At 38.9% G+C, this 24,074-nt stretch overlaps 1 protein-coding gene across 1 annotated transcript in view; it reads right to left on the reverse strand.

Annotated features, from left to right (window-relative positions):
- iars2 (isoleucyl-tRNA synthetase 2, mitochondrial) overlaps positions 1–24,074 on the reverse strand; it is a 104,280-nt gene that overhangs the window by 35,224 nt on the left and 44,982 nt on the right. The window contains exon 14 of the mRNA XM_060831450.1: positions 16,484–16,577. Coding sequence (XP_060687433.1) covers positions 16,484–16,577 — 94 coding nt within the window. The remainder of the gene's footprint in view (positions 1–16,483; positions 16,578–24,074) is intronic.

The raw sequence follows: 24,074 nt of genomic DNA on the forward strand, positions 1-24,074 counted from the left end.
ATAGGCTGAATAAGGAGAAAGTCTATCTCCTGTTGGGGATCTAGGGCTAAGGTTAGAATGCTTTTAAAAAAAAGCCAGATCTTCCAGGAGCAAAACTGGTAATACTTTTAGATGGAAATGTTGGTGAAGCCTGGAATGGTCTTTTGCAGAAAAGGATTGTTTCCAGATCAGTTCTTTAAATTTTAGTTGTAAGATTGATACATGTTTGCTCATCGGAAGATATTGATGGATACCAAGAATATAGTTAGATCACAGATTAGTTATTGAATGGTGAACCTGTGTTTCTGAAATAAGATGTTATGCCACAGTGACATAATATTAAAAAATTGCAAACATTTGGTAAGAAAGGGCTCAAAGACTGTTGAAAAGCCACATTTTAATGTGAATTCTACAACAATAATTTACAACAAGATGTAGAGAGTAATAAAATCAACCTTTGCCTTATGCTTGCCCTTTGACTAGCAAATAAAAGAGTTAAGATATGCCAGTCTAACAGCTAAGCTGACCTGATCTGTTAAATATTATCAAATATGATAGTGTTGAAAGAGGTTATTGCATCTTGAAACTCAACTGCCAAGTCTGATTTTCTACCAACCCTATATTAAGCCATTTACCTTCAAGTCATTAACCCATTTTCTGTTGAAGTTCACATTCTTTACAATAAATTTTTTTACAATAAATTTACAATAAAAATGATAGGACCTATTTTTCTTTCAAATTAATATTCACAGTAGTACAAGTCCAGTAACGCTGAAAAGTTGAACAATATAACATAATAATTAAAATCATGGAAACTACAATCTGTTACTGAAGTGGAGCAGTGGTAAACTGGGATTTTTCTATATTATGTACCAAAGTTATTTGCTTTAAAACACTCTCTAAATCAAGTTGGGTCTGAAGGAATTTCTTTCTTAAATGTAAATCTATCCTTAGGTTTCCTAAAGCAGTCTATAACCAATGGATTTATCCTATAGGGAAGTCAGTGTTGCATTGGTGGGAAATAAGGAAGCAGAATTGCACAGAAAAAGATTTCACAGTTGGCTGAATGACCAGAATCATTTGGACGAGGATTTAATGGCAGCCAGAACAGTAGGAGAACTCCCTGTTTTTGAAATAATGACAATGAGATTTTCTATCTTCACCAGAGGAGACTGCAAGGCCTTTGATTCAGTACACTATCCAAAAAAGAATACCCCCACATCACAGCACTCAGTCAGTTCTGCATCAAAATTACAGAAGTACACCAATTTGTTTTCAGGTATGAGGAGACTTTCTAATCTAATCTTTTACACAGCTGAAAGGGGTAGATTGAGAACAGAGCAAAATTTGACATCCATGAGGATTGAAGCACAATCTTAAACCTCATGGGCTAGCACATCCCTTAATTTCCAACACAATGAAACTACAACAACACTAGTTCAGTGAGGAATGTAGGATAGCATGCCACAAGCTATCCCAAGCAGATCTACAAATGAGAGTTCAACTTGGTGATGCTACAACGCAGGACTACATACTTGCTAAACAGTTGTAGCATTCTACTATAGACCGAGCTAAGAAGCCAAAGATCAGATTAAAGCTCTGTGGTCTCGGCACATCTCGTTCTGAATGATGAACAATTAAATAACTAACCAGAGCAGCATGCTCCATAAACACCCCATCCTAAATGATGGTGACCTCACTGTAACTGTCTAAAAGACAAGGTTAAAATATGTGTGTTCATCTTCAGTTAGAAGTGCAGAGTGAATCAGCCATCCTGGCTTCCTGTTGAGGTCATAATCACCATTGATTCCAGACTGCTGACAATTCAATTCGCTCCATGTGATATCAAGAAATGGCTGACCACATAATGCAGCAGTGGATATGGGCTTTGACATTAATGGAATGTCAATTGCTCATAGATTGTGCACCCTTATTTCAGAGGGGCTGGAGGACAAGAATAGGGAAGTCTTTCTGTACAAGGTTAAAAATCACAGAACACCAGGTTATAGTCCATTAGGTTTATTTAGAAGCACTAGCTTTCGGAGCGCTGCTTCTTCATCAGGTGGTTATGGAGAATAAGATTGTAAGACACAGAAATTAGAGCAAAAGTTTACAGTGTGACGTAACTGAAATTATACATTGAAAAAGACACGGATTGTTTGTTAAGTCTCTCCCATGTTGGTTTCAGTTTCTGTACAAGGTGCTAATTAGACCACATCTGGAATACTGACAGCAGTTCTCGTCCCCTTATTAAAGGAAAGATATTTCATTGGAGGCAGTTCAGAGAAGGTTCACTAGGATGATCACTGGCATGGAGGGATTGTTTTATGAGCAGAGGCAAAACAGCTTGGGACAGTACTCATTGGAATTCAGAACAGGTGATCTCATTGAAACATATAGGATTCTTAAGAGGCTTGACAGGGTGAATGCTGAGAGAAAACATCTGGAAAGTCTAAGACCAGGAGTACAGCCTCAGAATAAAGGGACAACTATCTAAGATTGAGATAAGGAGGAATTTCTTTTCTTAGAGGGTTGAGGCTATCTTTTTAAAAACTCTCCCTTAACATAGCCATAGGTGGGAATTGTCATTAAAGATTGCAGAGTGTTCAATTCCACTTGTGACTCCACTGACAGTGAAGCGGTCAGTGTCCAACTACAGAAAAACCTGGACAATGTTTAGGCTTAGACTGATGTGGAATATTAAATTTATGACTTCATACACGAAACAGCGACCATTTCTAACAGAAGAGAATGAAAGCATCACCATTTTTAGATTCAAAAGCATTACTGTAGCTGAATCTCCCACCATCAGCACCCAAAGGAGCACCATGGATTGGAAACAACTGGACAACAACATAAATCACGTGACTACAAGAGAAAGGCAGAAGTTGAAACTTCTCACCTCCTGACTTCCTAAACCCTGTCCACCATCTGCAAGGTATACGTATTGGGGGGGGGGGTTGGAACACGCCCCACATGCCGGGATGAGCATATTTCCAAAAATAAATTCAAGAAGTCTGAAATATTCAAGACAAAACAGCCTGTTTGTTCAACACACCATCCATCACCTCCACTATTCACTGTCTCTGCTGCAGTACACAAGAGCAGCAGTGTGTCCCATCTAACAAATGCAATGCATACACTCACTGACCAGCATCTTCCAACTTGGTACCTCTACAACCTAGAAGGACATGGACAACAGATGCACAAGAACCCCACAACTTGCAAGCTCCCCTCCAATCAGTCATTATCCTTAGAACCATATTGCTGCTCCTTTAGTGCTGCTAGGTTCAAATCTGGAAGATCTTCCCTCGCAACGGATGGTTCATTAAAAATGGATAATAAATGCTGGCCTTGCCATGACAGTCATATCTAATTAATGTATATTAAAAAAAATACATTTTATCATCATATTTAATGTGTGCATTTATTTTGCTCTATCCATCCAAACAATTTAGTTTTAAAAGCATGATTTTCTTTAAAAAAATGCACTTGCAAAATGATTTTGCATGTCAAAATGTCTCAAAGCATTTTGGAGGAGAACTGGATATCAAACAAGTTCCAGGAGCACAGGTAGGTTTTAAGGCAACATTTGATGGAGAAGAAATGGGACACTAGATAGAAGTTTTAAGGATATTTTATGATTGTTATTTTCACCTCAATTTCAAAAACTTCACACCTTTTCATACAACTAAAACTCTGTGGTTTTATATTGCACCACTCACAACAATCCATTCGCTTTTCAACATTTTTCATTTGATGAATATAGAGGAATGATGATGTTGATAGAATCCAAAATCTGGAGGACAAAATAAACTCCCCAAAAATGTAACGCTTCTTCTATCTTGTGAAATGAGCAGGTATCCATTCAAGCAATGTTGACTGCTAAAAAAAAAACTGTCATTGGATCAGATGAACATGAAAATTTCAATTATTAGGTAGGACTCTTTAAAAGGTACTGGCTTACTCAGTCTTTGTGGAACCATTTAAACACAAGGGGTACATTGACTCCATACAATGCAAAGAGTAGCATCAGCCTGAAAACAGTATTGAGACATTTACAGCTACATTCAAAGCAACACATCTTTCCCAATCTACACAGATCTGAATATTCTTTTGATCTTGACTGAAAAGCAGTAATATTTTGTACCACTTCTTATGTTCTTAATTTGGGAATGAGAACCACATCTTAAATGTCCTAGTGAATAAGTTTAGCACAGAATGACTATAGTTAAGATACAATCTATTTTACAGCAGGACCTAGGTGTTCCACATTCCAATCCCAAGTTCAGATGCTAAGACAGACAGAATGTTCTAGCTTAGCAGGCGGCTCTCCAACAAGTTAAAGACATAGCATGAGGGATAATTGCATGGAAGTTATGAAGGACGACTGCCAGAACAGGCGGGTAAACATTGTGGGATTAAAAAAAAACTGTTGGTGTGACATCTCCAAGAATGTTGCCAAAATTACATTGGGGAAATGAGAAAACTCAACAGAAATTCTCTACTAGACCATCTCCAATGACAAAAATTAATGGTCGGTTGTGCGTTTGGAATTTGCAACCATTTGATCAGGTCTCTTAGTGCAGTAACTCTTGGTTACTGAGCAGCATTTACAGAAAGTGAAAACTTTTCTAATCTGACACAACTTTTTCTCCAGCAGAGACCATAGAGTGCGGCCCCTAAATCAGCAAAAGTACGTTGGAAAAGAAACCTCTTGAGCTTCCAGGGTCAGAATTATTTGACTTCTAAAATAAATTGCCACAAATAAGTGATTAAAAAGCATTGCTGCAAGTATTTCTCACTTGCTTTAAAAAATGTTTGAACACAATGAATAAATAGGTCACTCGTCTAAAGCTTTTTCTTCAACATACAAAGATAAACCATAGAATATATATGAGAAATCTATGGGCAGGGAGTTCCTAAATATAAGTAGGAGGAACCACAACATTTCTCAAAGCGCCAGATGTAACAATGAAGTTAAATAAATGAAGCAGGCAGGTGGGACTAGTTTAGTTTGGGATTACATTTGGCATGGACAGGTTGGACTGAAGAGTCGGTTTCCATGCTACGTGACTCTATGAGGAATCACAGGAGAAAATAAAGAGCGGTTGACACCATGCATGCCTATCAGTCAGAACTGGCTTCAGGGCTTGGGCAGATAATCTCAGCCAACATTGTAATCCAGTATTGACATAACCTCTCAAAGTCATTATTCAACTGAGGTTAATGTTTATTCTGGTAAGTTAGGGAAATCTAGATAATCTCATAGTGGTACATAAAAGAGAAGGAAGTTCTCGTGATGTCCTGGTATGCATTTATTCCTTAAGCAGTATCAAATAAAAAATAATCTGGATATTCACCTTATTGTCATTCATAATCCTTTGGTGTATGTAAAACTGCAGTTGCATTTATTGCACACCCACTGTGTTTTTAAAGTAATTAGTGCATGAAGCATTTGGAGATGTTATATAAATACAAGATGCTGCTTTCTAACTGCTTATACCGATGAATAGTGCAATCATTCAATCATTTATTAAGAATAAACACTGGCTGAAATATTTTTACATTTTTATTTTACCTGAAAATAAAAATTATTTTATTGGCTTCAAGATTAATTTCTTTCACTTTCATTTAAGTGTTAGTCCATTCACCTTCTACTAAGGTGCACTCCCATCCACTAGTACTCTCAAACACCCAAACAGTAATACCTGCACTGAATTCCAAGTAACCAAATGGTTAGACATGTTCAAATGCTTTTACAGAATGTCATAAACCAATACAAAGCTTGCAAAAAGGTATCAATTCTGCAACAAACAGCAAATAAATTCACCTTTGAAATTTTATTGTGTTAACACTTAACATATCAATATTTAGTTGCTATGTGATTCAGTCGGTCAATATAAAAAATGCCCAGCAATAAATTAATTACACATACTGTCTTTATAGATTTATGCCATACTATAAGATTAAAGTTCACAATCTTTAAGCTTTTTCATTTTTACATTGAAGTTTAGATCCTTTGTCTTCAGAGACATATTCGAACATATTTTGGAAATATTTAGTAGATGAAGCAGCAACAGATTTAATGTTTTAGGTCAATGACTTTTCATTAGTTCAGAATCCTGATGAAAGTCATCAACCAAATGATAATCCTGTTTCTCTTTCCATCGTGTTACAACACAAATGGACAGTTGAACCAAATCAGCCTTTCTGCCTCCATTATAACAACACAGTAAAATTATAACCTGCAATAGGGTGGCATGGTAGCGCAGTGGTCAGTACTACTGCCTCACAGGCCAGGGACCCGGGTTCAATTCCAGTCTTGGGCGATTGTCTGGAGTTTGCAGCTTTTCCAATATCTACATGCTCTGATTTGCTCCCACAGTCCAAAGATGTGCAGCTTAGGTGGATTGGCTGTGCCAAATTGCCCATAGTGTGCAGGCTAGTTGGGTTAACTATAGTAAATGTGGGATTAGGGGGTAGGGTCGGATGCTCTTTGGAGGGTTAGACTTGATAGGCTGAATGGCCTCTATTTGCACTGCAGGCATTCGATAATTCAAAAAGAATCAAAATTGACTATAAGGGTTTCAAGCCAGACATTTTGAATAACCAATCCCAGACTGTGAGAATAATCAGTTCTTGACATTGGTTTGTATCTTAAACAAAAGACTTAGCAATTTATTAACAAAACAATAGTAACCGTAGAGAAAAATTAAACAACAAAGTAATCTAACTGGTCTACGTTTTAAACCATATCCTTTATATTTTATGTTGTCAGGCCCACTCACACAAAAGACCGGCAAACAAATAATTATGGGATAAATAAAAGAAAATAACAAAACTGTCCAGATTATTTAAGCAGTTTACACAGTGCACTGTTCCACAGTCATAGGTGATGGTTTCTTGGTTGACTTTCTGAAGATGTCAATCAGGGTCACTTTTCCGTTTACTCAGATAATAGTAGTAATACTTAGTTTTCTATTCTCTAAATTTCCAAGAGTTGATAATGGAGGTTGGTCAGGGGGCTTTTATATCTTCCTGCTATAACATCAACAGCCAAATTTCTTCTCACTGAAAACATTGTCCAAAACCAAATTCAAACTCTGACCACTCCCTGACAGACTGACCAATTCCTCCACAAGGTGTTACCATTCAACATCTGCCATCTGCTTGAACACAAGGCTTTTCCCAGGTTTGGCTCAAACCAATTCCCAGGTACTGTCCTCGTTAATAGCCAACTTCTGCAATCTGTTTAAACATAATGCTTGTATCCAGTGATGGAGCATCTATAAAACTTTTTGATCAGGAACCAACTGCAGTTAACTTCCTGGCCTGGCCTCATAAACAAACAAAATCTTGTTTGGTCTGTTTTCCTTTTAACGCGAGCTGTTACCCACAGTTCAAAATTCAAATTTAGCTCACAGTTCCAAGTTCACGGCTCAAAACCAAAAGTGATTAACAAAAAATTAAAGAAATGAAAGCAGTGGGGACTCTAACAACAGATACATCTTGACCTGCTGAGTATTCATGGATTTTCTGTTCTAATTCAGATTTCCAACATTATCGAGGTACTGCTGTTTGTGTCAAACACATTCTGGAAAGGGTTGATGACTTTCTCATTATGATCAAAACGTCTTTGTGGTGTTACAAGACTGGATAGTTATATCTGTCACAAAATTACCTTGATTATAGTTGATCTCAGGATGCAAATATTAGTAATGGAACTTGGACCTGGCATACAAAGATTCTGTTTTGGGGACAGGTGGAATTGTTACGTGCATAAGGAGAAGTAGCATGTCAACTGTTATGTTGTAAGCTTGCGTTCGCATCATCTTATTGCAAAATGTTATTTTGGAGCTTTACAACGCTAAGTCCAAGTTGGACACCTAGCTCGCAGCATGGTGTATTGTGACGAGGATTGTGTTGAACTCTGCAGAGAATGTTTTATGGACCACAGTCGTCCACAAAATGGAAGAGAGTCTGATATAAGAAACCATAATCACATGCTGGGCTCCCTTGTAATTTCATTTGTGGAAAAAGTGTGATGCCCATGCAGACAGTACGCATCATGTTCCAAGTAGGCTACTGTTTCAGATATGTCTGAAATCCTGCAAGTTCTACTGTGCCACTCATCACGTCATTGTTCGTAATGCATGAGTTAGCTGAGAACTCAGCTATTTGTTCTTAATACCAATTCTTGTACCACTGAAAACACGAGGAGAATACCAAAATAATTTGCATGATTTGAATCACATATGTAATATGTTTTAAAGATGTTCATGGATTGGCAGTTTTGGGTTGGCTTCCTTGCATTTCAATTTCTTCAGCATTTTTGCCTTCCACCGCACATCAGGAGGTGGAATATTAAGCTGGACTGGGAGTATTATATGAGTTTTGATTAAAATGAACTACTAACTGTCCCCCTTGACCCATTCAGCACAGAGTCCAAGAGTTTTGTGTGGCTGCTTTATGCCCACACAGAGGAAGAGTATTCCGAAGCCTACAGAATAGTACAGGAACGAGGCTAGGAGTATGAACTGTGTGTGCGTGGGATCAATAGCTAGTGTTACTAGTTTCTGGATAAACGTTTAACGGTTTTGGTCCCTTATCAAAGGACAGAGGTTGACAGATTTTTAATCAGTAAAGGAGTCCAGGGTGTTGGGGAATAGGCAGGAAAGTGGAGTTCAGGATTATCAGATCAGCCATGAGCTCACTGAATGGCAGTGGGGCCAATAGCCTATTTCTGTTCAAACATATTATGGTCTTACGGGTTATGGGTTTCCTCTTTTTCAGGTGTTCACAGTAAACATGAGGCTACAATATAAGGAGACTCCAAGGCACTTGGGGTATGTCCAATCCTAATTAATTTACAACTAAAGACCTGCAGTTTACTATTAGCCACTCAGTTGCTGATGTGGGAAGTAGTAACTTTGGTCTTAGTCAAGACTGGATGGAGGTGCCAGCCATTAAAATATTGCTCCATCATTTATATATCCTGGGACAAACTATTGCTAGGACCTTAAAAATTATTTTCCTGGGTAGCACGAGCCAAATCAATTGCACAGACAAATTTATTAGAAGTGGTGGGGCATGTCACTCAAAGTTTGAAGAGAATTGGAGCTTTAAACAGTCTTAGAGAAGTCTATCACTCTGGGTCCTTGTTAAAGATTATTTGATCTCCAAGTTAAAGCCAACGTTTTCAATTGCTTTACCATTGAAGAGGATAAACTGCAGCTCGATAGTGGAAAAGTCTGACAACTTTCAAGAGCAGGTCATATCATCACAAAATGTCACATGCTGATGAATGATCAATAAATGCAATACTTGCTTTGAGTATGCATTGATGGTCAGTATCAATGTTTATGTTAAATGCATAATGAGCACTCTTTTGGAACATAAGGAATCTATTCACAATCTTAATCCATTTAACCTCCATGTAGTAGCAATGTACTGAGGACTTAATGTACTTGAACTTATGCAAGTTTCCTGTCAACACAAATAACTAATTACAAGTGCAGTGAATATTCCACCAATATTGAATTGACTGTAAATTCAAGTAAAAGTCTAGGATATTTGCATCATACTACCTCACTTCAATTTCAACAATAGAATTTTGTCTCAACCAAGTTAGATTTGAAAAAAAAATAGAAAAAGGTTTCAATGAGAACCATTCCACATTGCTTTACCTTAAAGGCTTACTCGTACTAAAGAGACTACAGTTAAAGCACTTGAATGAGTACTTTAAATGCTAATATGCCTGGGTAATTTTATAGTGGTATTGGACTGATTATTTTCAGTGGAAAACAATTCCATTTTCATTCTGAAATTTCAAACAAAAAAAAGTTTATTCAAGTCAACAGTCCAAACAGCCTATCAGACAATTCACCGAAATGACTCTCAGAAGCTGTGGCTAAACTGCAAAGTGGCAGGAATAAAATTCCTTGTTCTAGTTTGGAGACAGTCCCTCTATGGTCAGCGAAAGTAGCATTGTATGTATAACAGAGCTAAATATCCAAATATGTCAGACAGTATCAAATGCAAAAGTATCCATCCACAAGTCATGGAAAGAATAACTCTAGGATTAAATAAAGTTAACTGCACTATACTCCTGTATTGAGGCCACAGGATTTAAGCATTACACCACCAGGATTGGAATGACAGAAACAACGCAGAAGACGCAACCTCCTGCAGCAAAAACAAACTGCCTTCATTGCACAGCAAAACAACCCAACATCACAAATCGAACAGGCAGCATTCTAACAGCTGAAGGCTGACACCTAAAGACAATATGGAAAACAGACTGCAAATGATGAAAGAGAAAGCGCGACACTTGCAATTGCATGCTGACCATCACAGCATACAAAGCATTCAGAAAGATACGAACCAATTAGAGTATAGACCAACCCATGGGGTCAAAATCCTCTTCATTCATAGTTTGGTATTTCTTTTCTAAATGATGAATGCCTTCCATCAATGCTGCAAAGAACATTTTCAAATACTCCTCGACCATGACTTCACAGTTGCAACTGCATTCTCCAGGCAATCAGTTACGATCCCACGGTAGAATCCGTGGTGAATCATTATTGATAGGATAGTCATTGAGTCATACAGTACAGAAAGAGGCCCTTCGGTCCAACCAGGCCATGCCGAACATAATCCCAAACTAAACTAGTCCCACCTGCCTGCTCCTGGCCCATATACCTCCAAACCTTACCTATTATCCAAATGTCTTTTAAACGTTGTAACTGTGGCCACATCCATCACTTCCTCAGGAACTTCATACCATATGTGATCCACTCTCTGTATAAAAAATTTGTCCCTCGTGTCATTTCTAAATCTCTCTCCTCTCACCTTAAAAATGTGCCCATGTCTTGAAATCCTCCATCCTAGGGAAAGCAACTTATCATTAATCCCATCCATACTTCTCATGATTTTATAAACATGAATTTGAATTAGAATCCCCACAGTGTGGAAACAGGCCCTTCAGCCTAAGAAGTCCACACCGACCCTCTGAATAGTAACCCACCCAGATCCATTCCCCTATCCTATATTTTACCCCTAATACACCTAACCTATACATTCCTGAACATTATGGGCAATTTAGCATGGCCAATTCACCTAACCTGCACATCTTTGAATTCTGGGAGGAAAGGAGCACCTGGAAGAAACCCACGCAGCCATGGAGAGAATGTATAAACTTCACACAGCAAGTTGGCCGAGGCTGGAATCAAGCCTGGGTCCCTGGTGCTGTGAGACAGTAGTGCTAATCATTGAGCCATTGTGCTGTCCTTCTATAAGATCATCTCTCAACCTCCTAAGCTCCAGCTGAAACAACCAATCAGACGAATGAGAAACAACAGTCTGCCAGCCCTAATGGCATTCCAGCTGAGGTTTTCAAGGTTATTGGGTTTTTATTCAAATCAAGACACGACACACTTATTCTATAAATTTGGGTGGAACAAGACCACCTTATCATCTCCTCAAACTGCAATAATACAAAAAATGGCAACTATCTTCAAGAAAGGAAAATCATGCTGTGGGAAGTATTATGGTATTTTCCTCCTATGCAGAGCAGGGAAAGTTCTGACAGGTGTCCTCCTGAATTATCCACTTCTTGTGACTGAGTAATTCCTCCCAGAGACATATTTATGGGCTTGTGGGGCTTTTGACCTTCCACGGACACCTCAGACATGTTCCTTGTTGCTAAACAAATTCAAGGAGAATGTTGAGAACACGAATGTAATGTGGATTTTATGGTGATTAACTGGACCAAAGCACTTGATTCAAGAAAATTGCAAAACTCTCATCTCAATCTTGCAACAGTGTCACATAAAGACCAAATGTGCACCCATCAAGTCTTCTCCACCATTCAATGAGATCACGGTTGATTTAATAATCTTCAATTCTACTTTGTCCTAAAACCTTTGATTTCCTTACCAATTAAACATCTATCTCCACATTGAATATATTTAATAAGCCTCAATAGCTTTCGGTAGTAAAGAATTCCACAAATTCAGTACCTTCAGAGAAGAAATTCCTCTTCATTCAACGATACGACTGCAACTGTCTTGACTGCAAGATCTTGAACAGTCTCCTTCAAAACCCGGACTGTGTTAGGCAAGGCTGTGAGATAACCCCAAACTATTTACAAGCTATCTGACAATAGCTATTCACCTCAACAAAGATCAACTGCCCTGTGGTGTCATTACAAACTTTCACCAAGATGAAACAGTCTAACCTCAATCACCTCTGTACGAAAACTAAACTGACCACCATATATAAATATGATTATTAGTTTGCAGAAGTCTTTGGAGTCATTGCTTATCCTGAACAGGATTTGCAAAACACGTGGCATCTCTTCATTTCGGGATACAAGAGATTTGGGCTGACCTTAAACACAGCCAAAACAAAGGTCCTATCAATGCAGATCTAGTCATTCAAATAGTCCACCTTCTATACATATGGAAAGAGACACTCTGTAATGTGCTGTATGCCCCCTATACCTTCACAATCACACTATCAAAAGTGAGGAGATTTAACACCAGATCAGCTGGGCAAACTATGTCAGCAAATATTTGACAACGTTCACTACACTTCCATAAAAATGCCAATTTATAGAAAAGTTGTCATCACCACATTCCTGTATTGCAGTGGGACACGGACTTTGCACCAACACATACAAGAGCTAGAGACATTTCACCAGCAATTCCACCGCATTCTCTATATTTAATGGGAGCACTGTTGAACAAATACAAGTGTCTTTCTTGAAGCCGACTCTAAATATTCAGATAAACAACCTGAAAATCAATGATATGGACAATGACTGGACATTGTATCCATGTGGGTGAAAAGCATGTCTCCAGTTATGTCCTAATTTTTCAAGTCACCTCTCTAAAAGCCAGCATTCAAAGGGAGGACAATGTAAATGCTACAAAGACACTCTGCAGCTCTCTGTGAATTGCAGCAGCATTGACATTAGCGACTGAGAGAACCTTACTACAGATCCTTCGCAAGGGCAAGAACTTGACATTCAAGCTGCATCAGCTTTGAGTCCAAACACCTTAATAATGAGGAAACACCGTAAATCTTTGGATCCCATGACTTATAGATCTTTCTAGGTTATGTGGGTCAAGAATTAGCATGTTCAGTCAAGTGAAGAAACAGGCCCTTTGGAAACTCCCAACGTGGAGTGAATCAAGGGGCTGTTGATGGCGACAAGCCTGGGAGAATGGCACATTGAAGATAGTTTCTTTTTGTTTGATTCTCCCATGACCATGACTGGATTTAGTCAGACTCCAAAGGAAACTCGACCGAACACAAGATAATATTGTTTGTTTGTTATTTTCCATGCCCTATGAAGGTGAAGCCAAGAATGATTCTCGTATGTCACTGGAGCATTATAAACTCTCTAAAAGTAATATAACTTTATAGCTTAAGATCTGTTGCTGAGAATTCAGGGAATGTGCTTCACAATTCTATGTTAAATCGAGGCAATTTTCAGCACGCACGGCAACAAAGTGAGTTTCTGCTCTTGCTGTCACATTGAAGACACCCATAGTCGATTACTTAGGTAAAATTCTTCCTAACAGCCTCAAATTTTATAAAACAAAGAGATGCAAATGCTGGAAATCTGAAATAAAAACAGAAATTGCTGCAGAAACTCAGCAAATCTGCCAGCATCTTTGGAAAGAAAGCAGAGTTAACAAGTCTAGTGACTTCTTCAGAGTAGACCTTTCTTCTAAAAGGTCACTGGACTCAAAACATTAACTCTGCTTTCTTGCATAGGTCCTGCTCGTCCTGCTGAGTTTCTCCTGCAAGTTCTGTTTCAGCTTCAATTATTATTTTACTTGGAAAGTAGTTCCACTGCAATTGCATATCTCGATGTGTTATACTCACAGGTGAATTTGATGTGGAGTCTTGGAATGATATTCTTTCCATTTACAAAGCAATTTGAGAGTAAAATCAAATTAGCTTTACTGAATTCTCTCTCTTCATTTATCATTTACTATAATTAGTCTACAATTGGAAAGCTAGCATTTAATATGTGAGTAGAGGGTGAGTAAGCAAGGAAAATAGTTAATCTATCCAATTGTTTGTAATAATTGGAAACTGACCCTGGTCCTTTGACTTGGATTAAACTTCAACTGAGGGAAATTGATAGGAGTTGGAATCCTGGGAGTCTCAAAAATCTGGATTATTTCACCAGGTTAAAGTAGACTGCCTGCTGCTGTCAGAATTTTCTAAGGTAGAGACAGCCTTGGAAGCTTGTGAGTAGGTAAATTGTTTTTACTTTTCATACACCAGATGAGAAAATATTTTTACAATATTGGATACAGTTCGGTAGTTTCAGTTGAGTAGGGAAGCTGGTCTATTGATTTGCAGTCAGAATGACAAAGTGGATTATACTAGCTCTGTATTATAACTTTACACTTAAGAACCAGAATCGCAGTTGCAGATGGCTCCAAATGTCGAAACATAGGAGTCGTCGTAGGCAACTCAGCCCATCAAGTCCTCTTCACCATTCAATACAATCATGACTGATGTCCACTTCAATACCTTTCTTCCCCACATTGTCAAAGGAAACTTGCAAGAACTTAAAAATGCTTCTGGAAGCATCTTCTGTTACAACATATTCTTCCACTTGTGAAATCATTAATTCATGTGCAACCAGGGTTTGTACAAAAATCCCAACTGAAGAAAGATTAATTAAGTGAAACTAATAACTTAAACCCAAAATATACTTCCATTGTGTGGTTAGGTCTGTTAGCGGGTGACAGTAAGGGTTCATTGAGAAAGGAGCAAGAGAGGTTTGTATTCAGAAGCCTGGTTAATCCGAACCCCAACGTCCTCATTCTTGGGAATGATCCATTGAACAACAATTCCAATAGAAAATACACTTATGTCATGATTCCTAAAACCATAGTCTTAATAGAGACTACCAGGTTTTACCACCATTAATACAGAGATCAGTTGGCTGGATGATGGATAGGTAGGGTGATATACTAAAGAGTCCATGCAGTTCAAAGATTGTAATGCCCTGTTTTGGAAGAATGGTGTTAGAAACAGCAGTGGGGAATAGAACAAGTCACCAGAATAGAATCATTAAATTCTGGAGAAAGAGGGTTAAAATTTCAGAACCAAGTTCCAAAGAACAATCATATTACACTAAAAACGTTAATACTGTTTAGCTCTCCACAGGGATTCTTCACTGTTCCATCCTTCCTATATGTCACCCAGCCAGCTGATTTCTGATGTCAGAAGTCTTCATTTGTTAACCAAAAAGCAAAACACTGTGGATGGTGGAAATCTGAAAAAAAAAAGAGTAAGTGTTGGTGAAAGTCAGCAGGTTTGCCAATATGTGTGGAGAGAAAAACAGTGTTAAAATTTCAGAATGAAGTTCTGAAAAAAAATCACATTGGACATGAAATGTTAATACTGTTTCTTGGTCCTCATATGCTGCCAGATTTGCTGATGTTCACCAGCACTTTCTCTTTTCATTTCAGATCTCCACCATCCACAGTAGTTTGCTTTTTTTAACAAATTATTGGAGCACAATTGAACAGGTATTATCAAGAACATCCTCTTTTTATATACAAAAGCTAATTAGGTAGAAATGGGTGAATATGGAATGTTCTCAGCGTACATTTGGCTGGAATGAGCCTGGGTATAATTTTTCTTCCATGTAATGTGACTGGCTGGATAGAAAAAATTGCTTAACAAATTGGTGAGTAACAAAGATGGAAGGTTACTAATTAGAAGAAAAAGATATAAATAGCAATAATGAAGGAAACAGATCAGTGGCTCAATGATCCCAATGCAGTTTCAACTCCATATACTTGACGGGTAAGATATTTTATTGCACGTGGTTAATTTACTTCACTTGAAAAGCAACTAACAGCTAAGTGGGTCACAACTATCAGTAACAGGGCTGAAGCTTTCATCTTAATATCAAACTTTCAGAACTAATTCCAGTGATGAGCTACCTTTAGCTTAAGTGTAAAGAAAGGTTGTTTCAAGTCCAAGGTGCCAGAGGTCTCCCTGTTTTCAATTATGAAACTAATTGGATATATAACTATAATTAGCCTCTGATTTCGTTCAAGGAATTTTATGACTAAATTCTCAAAGACAGGGCACTCTGCAGTCGTGTTTCTACTACTTTTACAAAGTTTATCATTCATTAAATACAAGTACGACCATTGAATTGATTTATGGGTCAGAGCCCAATTATGAAATTGTTTCAACAATTAGCACTAATTATTGAGGCAATTATGTAATAATAAGACATTTTTCTAAGTTCTTGGCTACTTATTATTGGGGGGAAAAAAGCCAACTGCTTGAATCCATGAAAACCTCCCTCTGACTTGGTCAGTAACGTTTAGTTTATAGCATGTCTACTGCATTTTTAAACTTAGCTTTCAGTCAATTTTAGCTTATGGTCAATAATCCTGTGCATAACAATGAATGATTCCTTATGATGTTTAACCATCATTAATATTCTCACCTTCTAATACATGTGCCCACGAGGTGCCACTATCAAACCAAATATCTAAGATATCCTCTCCTTTGACATAATCAGACACATCAGAACCTCCACTCTGCAGAAATAGAAAACAAAACTGTAATTAGATTTTAACAAAAATATTTCTACACTCTCCAGTTTACTAAATACAGCTGACTTACCAAACTGTCTTGCACCTGTAAATGCAAATACTATTTTGATTCGTTTAGCATTACAAAACAGCAAACTGCAGAGGTGAGGTGGGAATGATAATCAAATATAGCCTTGATGTCATCAAGAGTGTGGCATCAAAAAGCTCTAGTAAAATTGGGGTGAATGGGAATCAGGTGAAAAATCTATGCTTGTTGGAGGCATATTTAGCAAACAGGAAGATGGTGATTGTTGGAGATCAACCTTCTCAGTTAAAGAACATCACCGTAGCAGTTCTGCTTCATCAATGACCATCCCTTCAACATAAGGTTAGAAGTGGGCATCATTTCACAATGTTCAGCATCATTTAGATCTCCTCAGGTGCTGAAGTAGTACCTGTCTGTATGCAGCCCGCCACAGACAACATTCAGGCTTGGAAGTCAAGTAACAAATAACATTTGTGCCAAATTAGTGCCATGCGATGGCCATCTCCAATGAATGTAAATTTAATTAAACCCACCCACTCTAACAGTCAATGGTATGACCATCACATTATCAACATCCTAGGGCTTACCACTGATCAGAAACTTAAGTAGACTAGCCAAACAAATACTGTGGCTACAAAATATGAGGGGCCAGGAATCTTGTTGCAAGTAACTCCTCTCCTGACACTCCCAACAAAGCACAAGTAATGACTGTGAAGGAATACCTGCTTCTTGTGTGGATGAGTGCAGCTCCATCAACAGTCAAACAATGTGATACTATCCAGGATACTGAACTGGCAACACATCCATAACCATTCACTCCCACCACCATCTACATGATGCAGAGGTTCATCAAGGTCCTTTGACAGCACCTTACAAATCCACATTCACTACTATGCAGAAGGCAGCAGATACACAGAAATACCATAGAGTTCCTCTCCAAGCCGCTCATCATCTGGACATGGAAATATATCATTGCCCCTTTAGTGTTGCTGGATTAAAATCCTCAAACTCCCTTCTCCATAATAGCATTGTGGGTCTACCTACAGCACATGAAGGTAGTGAAATTCAAGAAGGTAGCTAATCACCACTTTCTCAAGGGCAGTAAATGCTGGTCCACTCAGTGAATCCTACATCACCTGAATTAATTTTTTGCTTAAATTGTGGGAAGCTCTCTGGTCTAAATTATTCCCATATTACCACTGTAGAAAAGGTGCTGTTACACCCATGTGAAAAAAAACTCATGGGGGTTTAGCTTCAAGCAAGATTTATCGTTTCTGTGATACTAGCAATGGATAAGATCTGCTCGAGTTTTAATTTTGATCTAGTGTTATGGTTGATCAGTAAAGCACTGATTACCATAAGTTGCAGAATACCATATATTCATCAGATTTTACAGGATAGCTTCAGTATTTTATCTCACGGAAATACTCAAACAGCTACAGAATTTTGCAGATCTAATATGGAACTGCTGAGGACAAGCCTATTATGTTTATGCTTGTGAATAAAAAGCTATTATTCAGCCTTATCCCATTTTCCAGCTTTTGGCATCAAGTCTTGCTGCCTACTGTACTTCAACTTCATATAGAGTCATAGAGCCACCCATGCTGACCAGGTTTCCCAAACTGAACAACTCCCACTTGCCTATGTTTAGCCCACATGCCTCAAAACGTTTCCTATCTAAGTACATGTGCAAATATCAAAGTGTATTTTTGTTAAATAATGATAAATTCTTCTGCTTCTACAATACTTTCTTGGAATGAATTCCAGACCTTCTTCATGCTTTGGATGAAAGAAAAATATTCAACTCTGCTCCAATCCTTTCATATCTCTGTTAACAGCAATAGCCCTTTCCTGTCCATTCTATCTAGGCTTCTCATAATTTTATACACCTCAATTAAATCTCTCCTAATCTGCCTCAGATCTCAAAACTTTTAAGTCCTGGCAATACCCTCATAAATCAATCATTTTCATACTTTCTTTAACGTATTCACATCCTTCAGGTACTATGATATCTGAATGTTACACTGCAATAATTATAGTTTTGTTATAATGCGTGTCAGATTTTGCTAAAATATTCAAAGTCCACATTTGAATGTTATAGTACTACCATTACTGGGAAGGAACAATTACAGGATGCCAAATTTACATAGATTCTATTTTGAGTTTTGCCTCAACTAGTTCTTCAGCTTGTCCTAGAGAAAATTCCATGCTCTTACAGAGTTTAGTTCTCCACTTCTAAATCGTGATAAGAATATTAATCATAAATGTGAAATCAAATGACATAAAAATCACTGAATGCATGATTTTAAAATGGGGAACCTATTACAGCCAAGTGCACAAATCAACTTAACCCCTGCTTTATTCCTTCAATTGGGATCTTGCTTCATCTTAAATCATGTGCAATATTACAGAAGATGGTCAAGTATAAATTAAGAAAAGCACTACATAAAATTACCTGAATTAAATTTATTTTCTAGTTTTACTCCAAATAGTTTTGAAAATCTCAGCAAAAAATATGCTAGTAAGCAAAATTATTCCAGTATATCAACTCACTGAACTGTGTCAATGCACCCTGGAAAATTGGGAACCTACTCAGACTACACAGTTTGCAAACCTGTACCATCTATCTAGTTTCTGGGTATTATTGTCCCCAATAACAAAGATAGATTGCATAATGCCACCATGGCCAAGTCTCTCTCCAGCACTACGTGTATTGATTTGAGTAAAGATTGCATTGTAGCTGCTCCACCCCCAAAGAAAATTAGATATAGTCCAGAGCAACTGTTTCAGTCAAGTCCATGTAAGTTTAATTTGGGAGAGGCAGCTTTACAGCCTCAATGAGGCACTCCTAGTTCAAAGGTACAGTTCAAAGTAGACAAGAACCAATTAAGCAGTATTTTAGTAATCACATAAAAGCTGACTCAAAACAATTTTAGCCTAATCTTTCTCATTACCTACATTTTTGAAATGAAATAATTATTCCTTGGTTTAACAGAAAAAAGTTGCAATAATTATTTTGGCACTCATTTTAACTGCTACGTAAACTGTAGATAAGTACTACTGTTCCCATTTAAATATAACCAAATAAATAACTCATCAAAAGCATTTGATAATTTTGAAACTGAAGCATCCTGTAGGATTAGCATTAAGAGGACTACAGCAATATGTGGGATAGAAGATAGAGTCAACACTGAGAGGCTGAAGGACTGGGAAGTGGGTATGAGAAGTACCGTTGTAGGGAGATGTATTAAAAAAGGCAGAAGTGGGATTGAGGTTGTGGTGGGGTAGCATGGGCAGAACATTAGCATTAAGAGGAAGCAGCAAAGCTAGCCTAACAGAGTAACATTACCTTGATAGCAAAATTGTATTCCTTACACTTTTTGTCAGAAGGGAGGTTTAAGAAAGTTTCTGACATTGGAGGAAATAGGCTATAGATTATCTTTACTCCCCAAGTGATCCCGATGTAGTGGGTAATTTTGGAAGAGGCTGAAAGCAAGTAAAGTTGCCTTGGTCCAGCCAGATGTGGCAATGGGTTGCCAAGGCAATAAAAACATTACATTTATTCAAGTTTACATCACTTGGACTTCAAAGAGCAAAGATAGAGTTGAAGGAGTAGAATGAGTAAGATGGGGGAAACAGCAAAGATTTTGATAGGGACACCAGAATGGCAAGAAATAGCCAAGCAAATGAACAGCTTTGAATTATCATAGTATGTGGTAGGCCAAAGGCTAACAGTTATGAGTTTTGAAACTCAAATTTAAGTAGCTGGATTGAGGAGCAAAGTTCCTTTTTGTAAACAAAGGGCAAATATAAAGGATGTGTGCTGTAAAGGTACAAGTAGAGGTGGTTGAGAGATACAAAGAATGGTCAGAGACAGTCTTAACCAAACATCCTAACCAACCATGCAGTGTGCAGAAATGCAACAGTGGATGTTTTTCAAGTTGGATGTGCAAGTGTTGGAATGTTGTAGTTTGTGGAGTAGTGTACTAAACAAAGTGAGCCACTAGCAACGACAGCAAGCTTTCAGATTATGAAAAAAATTGTGTGTCATGGAAGAGATTAACTTTTATATGATACATTGGCAATAACAGTTGACTGTGAGGGACAGCATGTGAGGTGGTGTAGCTAACAACTAAGGTATTAAACTAGATGGTGTAAAGCTGGAAGGAAGATTTCATATAAGCTCCCCAGCAGTTTCCTCTCCAGATACTCAGCGATGGCCAAGAGTTCCACCCCTTAACCTTTTCTGCCACACTCAACCCCGTGCGAGTTCAAGCCGAGGAGGGTAAAGCAGCACCTGGGTAGGACACACGCAGCATGTCTGGGCCCTCTAGCCACAAACACACTCTGCCCAAAACTCTAAGGCCTATAAAGGTTCCATTATAGGGAACACTCCTTCCACCTCTTCTGCAGGCACGTAGATGCCGGGGGTGGTGGGGAATGGGGGTGGGTGGGAGGGATCAACCATTAAGCTGCACTTGCAGCTGGGATTATACAGAAGATGCTGGTTTTAGCGACACCTCATCATTCACAGTCAGTGAGAAATTATTCCACACAACTATCCTATTTCTATTTGCCTGTGTTTGGCCCCTATCCCTCCAAACCTTTTTCATCCATGTACCTGCCCAAACTCTTTTAAATGTTTTTGCCTCCACCACTTCCACTAGCAGCTCATTCCACCCTCTGTGTTAAAAAGTCACCTATCTTTCCCCTTTCACCTTAAACCTACGCCCTCTGGTTTTGGACTCCTCTGCCCTGGGGAAAAGACCTTGGTTATTCACCTTATCTATGCACATCATGGTTTTATAAACCTCTATAAGTTTGCCCTTCAACCTCCTACGCTCTACGGAAAAAAGTCCCAGCCTATCTAGTTTGTTCTAATAACTCAAATCCTCCAGTCTTAGTAACATCTTGGTAAATCTTTGTTGTACCCTTTCCAGTTTAATAACATCTCTCCTACAGCAAGGGGACCAAAACTGTACATAGTACTTCCAAATGTGGCCTGACCAACGTCTTGTACAACCACAACTTGATCTCTGAAGTCCTGTACTCGATTCTCTGACTGATGAAGGCAAGCATGCCAAACACCTTCTTAACCACCCTGTCTACTTTCAAGGAACTGTGTGCCTGCAGCCCTTGGTCTCTCTATTTGACAGCATTCCTCAGAGCCCTACTGTCAAGTGTGGAAATCCTGCCCTTTCTGATTAGATTAGATTCCCTACAGTATGGAAACAGGTCCTTCGGCCCAACAAGTCCACACCGACTCTCAGAGTAAACCACCCAGACCCATTCCCCTACATTTACTCCTGATTAATGCACCTATCACTATAGGCAATTTAGCATGGCCAATTCACCTAACCTGCACATCTTTGGACTGTGGGAGGAAATCGGAGAACCTGGTGAAAACCCACGCAGACACGGGGAGAATGTGCAAACTGCACACAGACAGTCGCCAGAGGCTGGAATCGAACTAGGATCCCTGGCGCTGTGAGGCAACGGTGCTAACCACTGAGCCACCGTGCCACCCCTTTTTTTTCTAATATTAAGAAAGGACATTAAAGTTTTTGTCTTACCAAAATACAACACCTCACCTTTATCTAAATTAAATTCCATCTGCCAACCCTCAGCCCACTGGCTCAGTTGATCAAGATTCCGTTGTACTCTTAGATAATCTTCTTCACTGTCCACTGCAGCACTAATTTTGGTGTCATTGGCAAACTTAGTAATCATATCTCCTATTTTCTCATCCAAATTATTTATGTAAATGACAAACAACAATGGACCCAGCAACGATCCTTGCGGCATACCACTGGTCACAGGCCTCCAGTCCGAACAACAACTATCTACCACTACCCTGTCTCCTACAATTAAGCTAATTTTGAATCTAACTTGCCAGTTCTCCCCAGATTTAACCTACTAACCAGCCTACTATGCGGAACCTTGCTGAAGGTCTTGTCCATGTAAGACATTTCTCCCTTTATCTATCTTCTTGGTCATCTGTTCAAAGAATTCAATGAAGTATGAGAGACAAGATTTCTTATACACAAAACCATGCTGACTATTCCTGATTAGTGCTTGCCTTTCCAAGTGCATGTAAATCCGGTTTCTCAGAATTCCCTCCAGCAACTTGCTGATCCCCAATGTGAGGCTCACCAGTCCACAGTTTCCTGGCTTTTCTTTGCAGCCATTCTTAAATGGAATAGTGTAGGTCAGATTAGTGTGACAGGATGGCGCAATATCGAGGGCCGAAGGGCCTGTACTGCGCTGTAATGTTCTATGTTAAATAATAGCACCACATTAGCCACCCCCCCAGTTTTATGGCACTTCATCCATAGCTGTTGGTGAAACGGATATCTCTGCTTCAGGCCACACAATTTCAGCCCTGGCTTCCCACAATGTCCTGGGACACACTTGATCAGGCCCTTGGGATTTATCTACCTTTCTGAATTTAAGACCTCCAGCCCCTTCTCTTCTGTAATGTGGACTCTTTTCAAGATATTGCTGTATTTTCTCAAGTTCCCTAGCTTCCATGTCTTTCTCTATTGGAAATACTGATACAAAATATTCGTTTAGGATCCCACCCATCTCCTGTGGTTCCACACATAGACAACCCCATTTATATTTAAGGGGGCCATATTCTCTCCTTAGTTACTCTTTGTACTTGGAGAATTCATTGGATTCTCCTCAAGCTTATTTACCAAAGCTATCTTATGTCCCCTTTTCGCTCTCCTGATTACCCTCTTAAATGTAACTATACACGACTATACTCAAGAGTTTCACTTGAACCCAGCTGTCTATACTTGACATATGCCGCCTCCTTTTCCATGACTGAAGCCGCAATATCTCTAGTCATCCAATGTTGCCTACTCTTGCTCTTCATACTAACAAGAACATGCTGTCCCTGAACTAATTATCTTGCTTTTGAAAGCCTCCCACCTGCCAGATGCCTTTACCTGCTAACAGCCTTACCCAATCAATTTAACATTTAATAAGAACAATCAGATGATTCAGAGCAACCAGTCTAAGCACCAAGCTCGTGCCCCAACTTGTTGGCTGCTGTCACCTCTTGGATTTACATGTGGGCTCTGTTCCAGCTCCCACCTCAGTGGGGGAATAAAGCCAAGCTCAGTTTGTGAATCATCTGTGGGAGCTGTCAAACGTGTCCTGTAGGTCAAGGAAGGAGTGACTGTCAAGCTTCAAGGTTGCTGGTCTGCTGTGGGAATGGAGGGCAACCTCCATCATGTCCAGGTGGTTCCTGAATTGGTGGCAGTTTATCAAGGGGATGCTGTCAGGTGGACAGCAGCTCTGGCTGGTGGTCTTGGGGTGGTGGGTGGAGGCGCCCCTGATGCAGCTTTCTGGCAGTGCTGCAACATCAGGAAAGGCCACAGGTTGAAAAGGGAGAGATTGTGCCAAAATGGCATCAATAGAGTCAGGTACTGTAAGTCACTGCCATAAAT

This window comes from Hemiscyllium ocellatum, chromosome 10 (assembly GCF_020745735.1).
Source record: "Hemiscyllium ocellatum isolate sHemOce1 chromosome 10, sHemOce1.pat.X.cur, whole genome shotgun sequence".
Classification (NCBI taxonomy): domain Eukaryota; kingdom Metazoa; phylum Chordata; class Chondrichthyes; order Orectolobiformes; family Hemiscylliidae; genus Hemiscyllium; species Hemiscyllium ocellatum.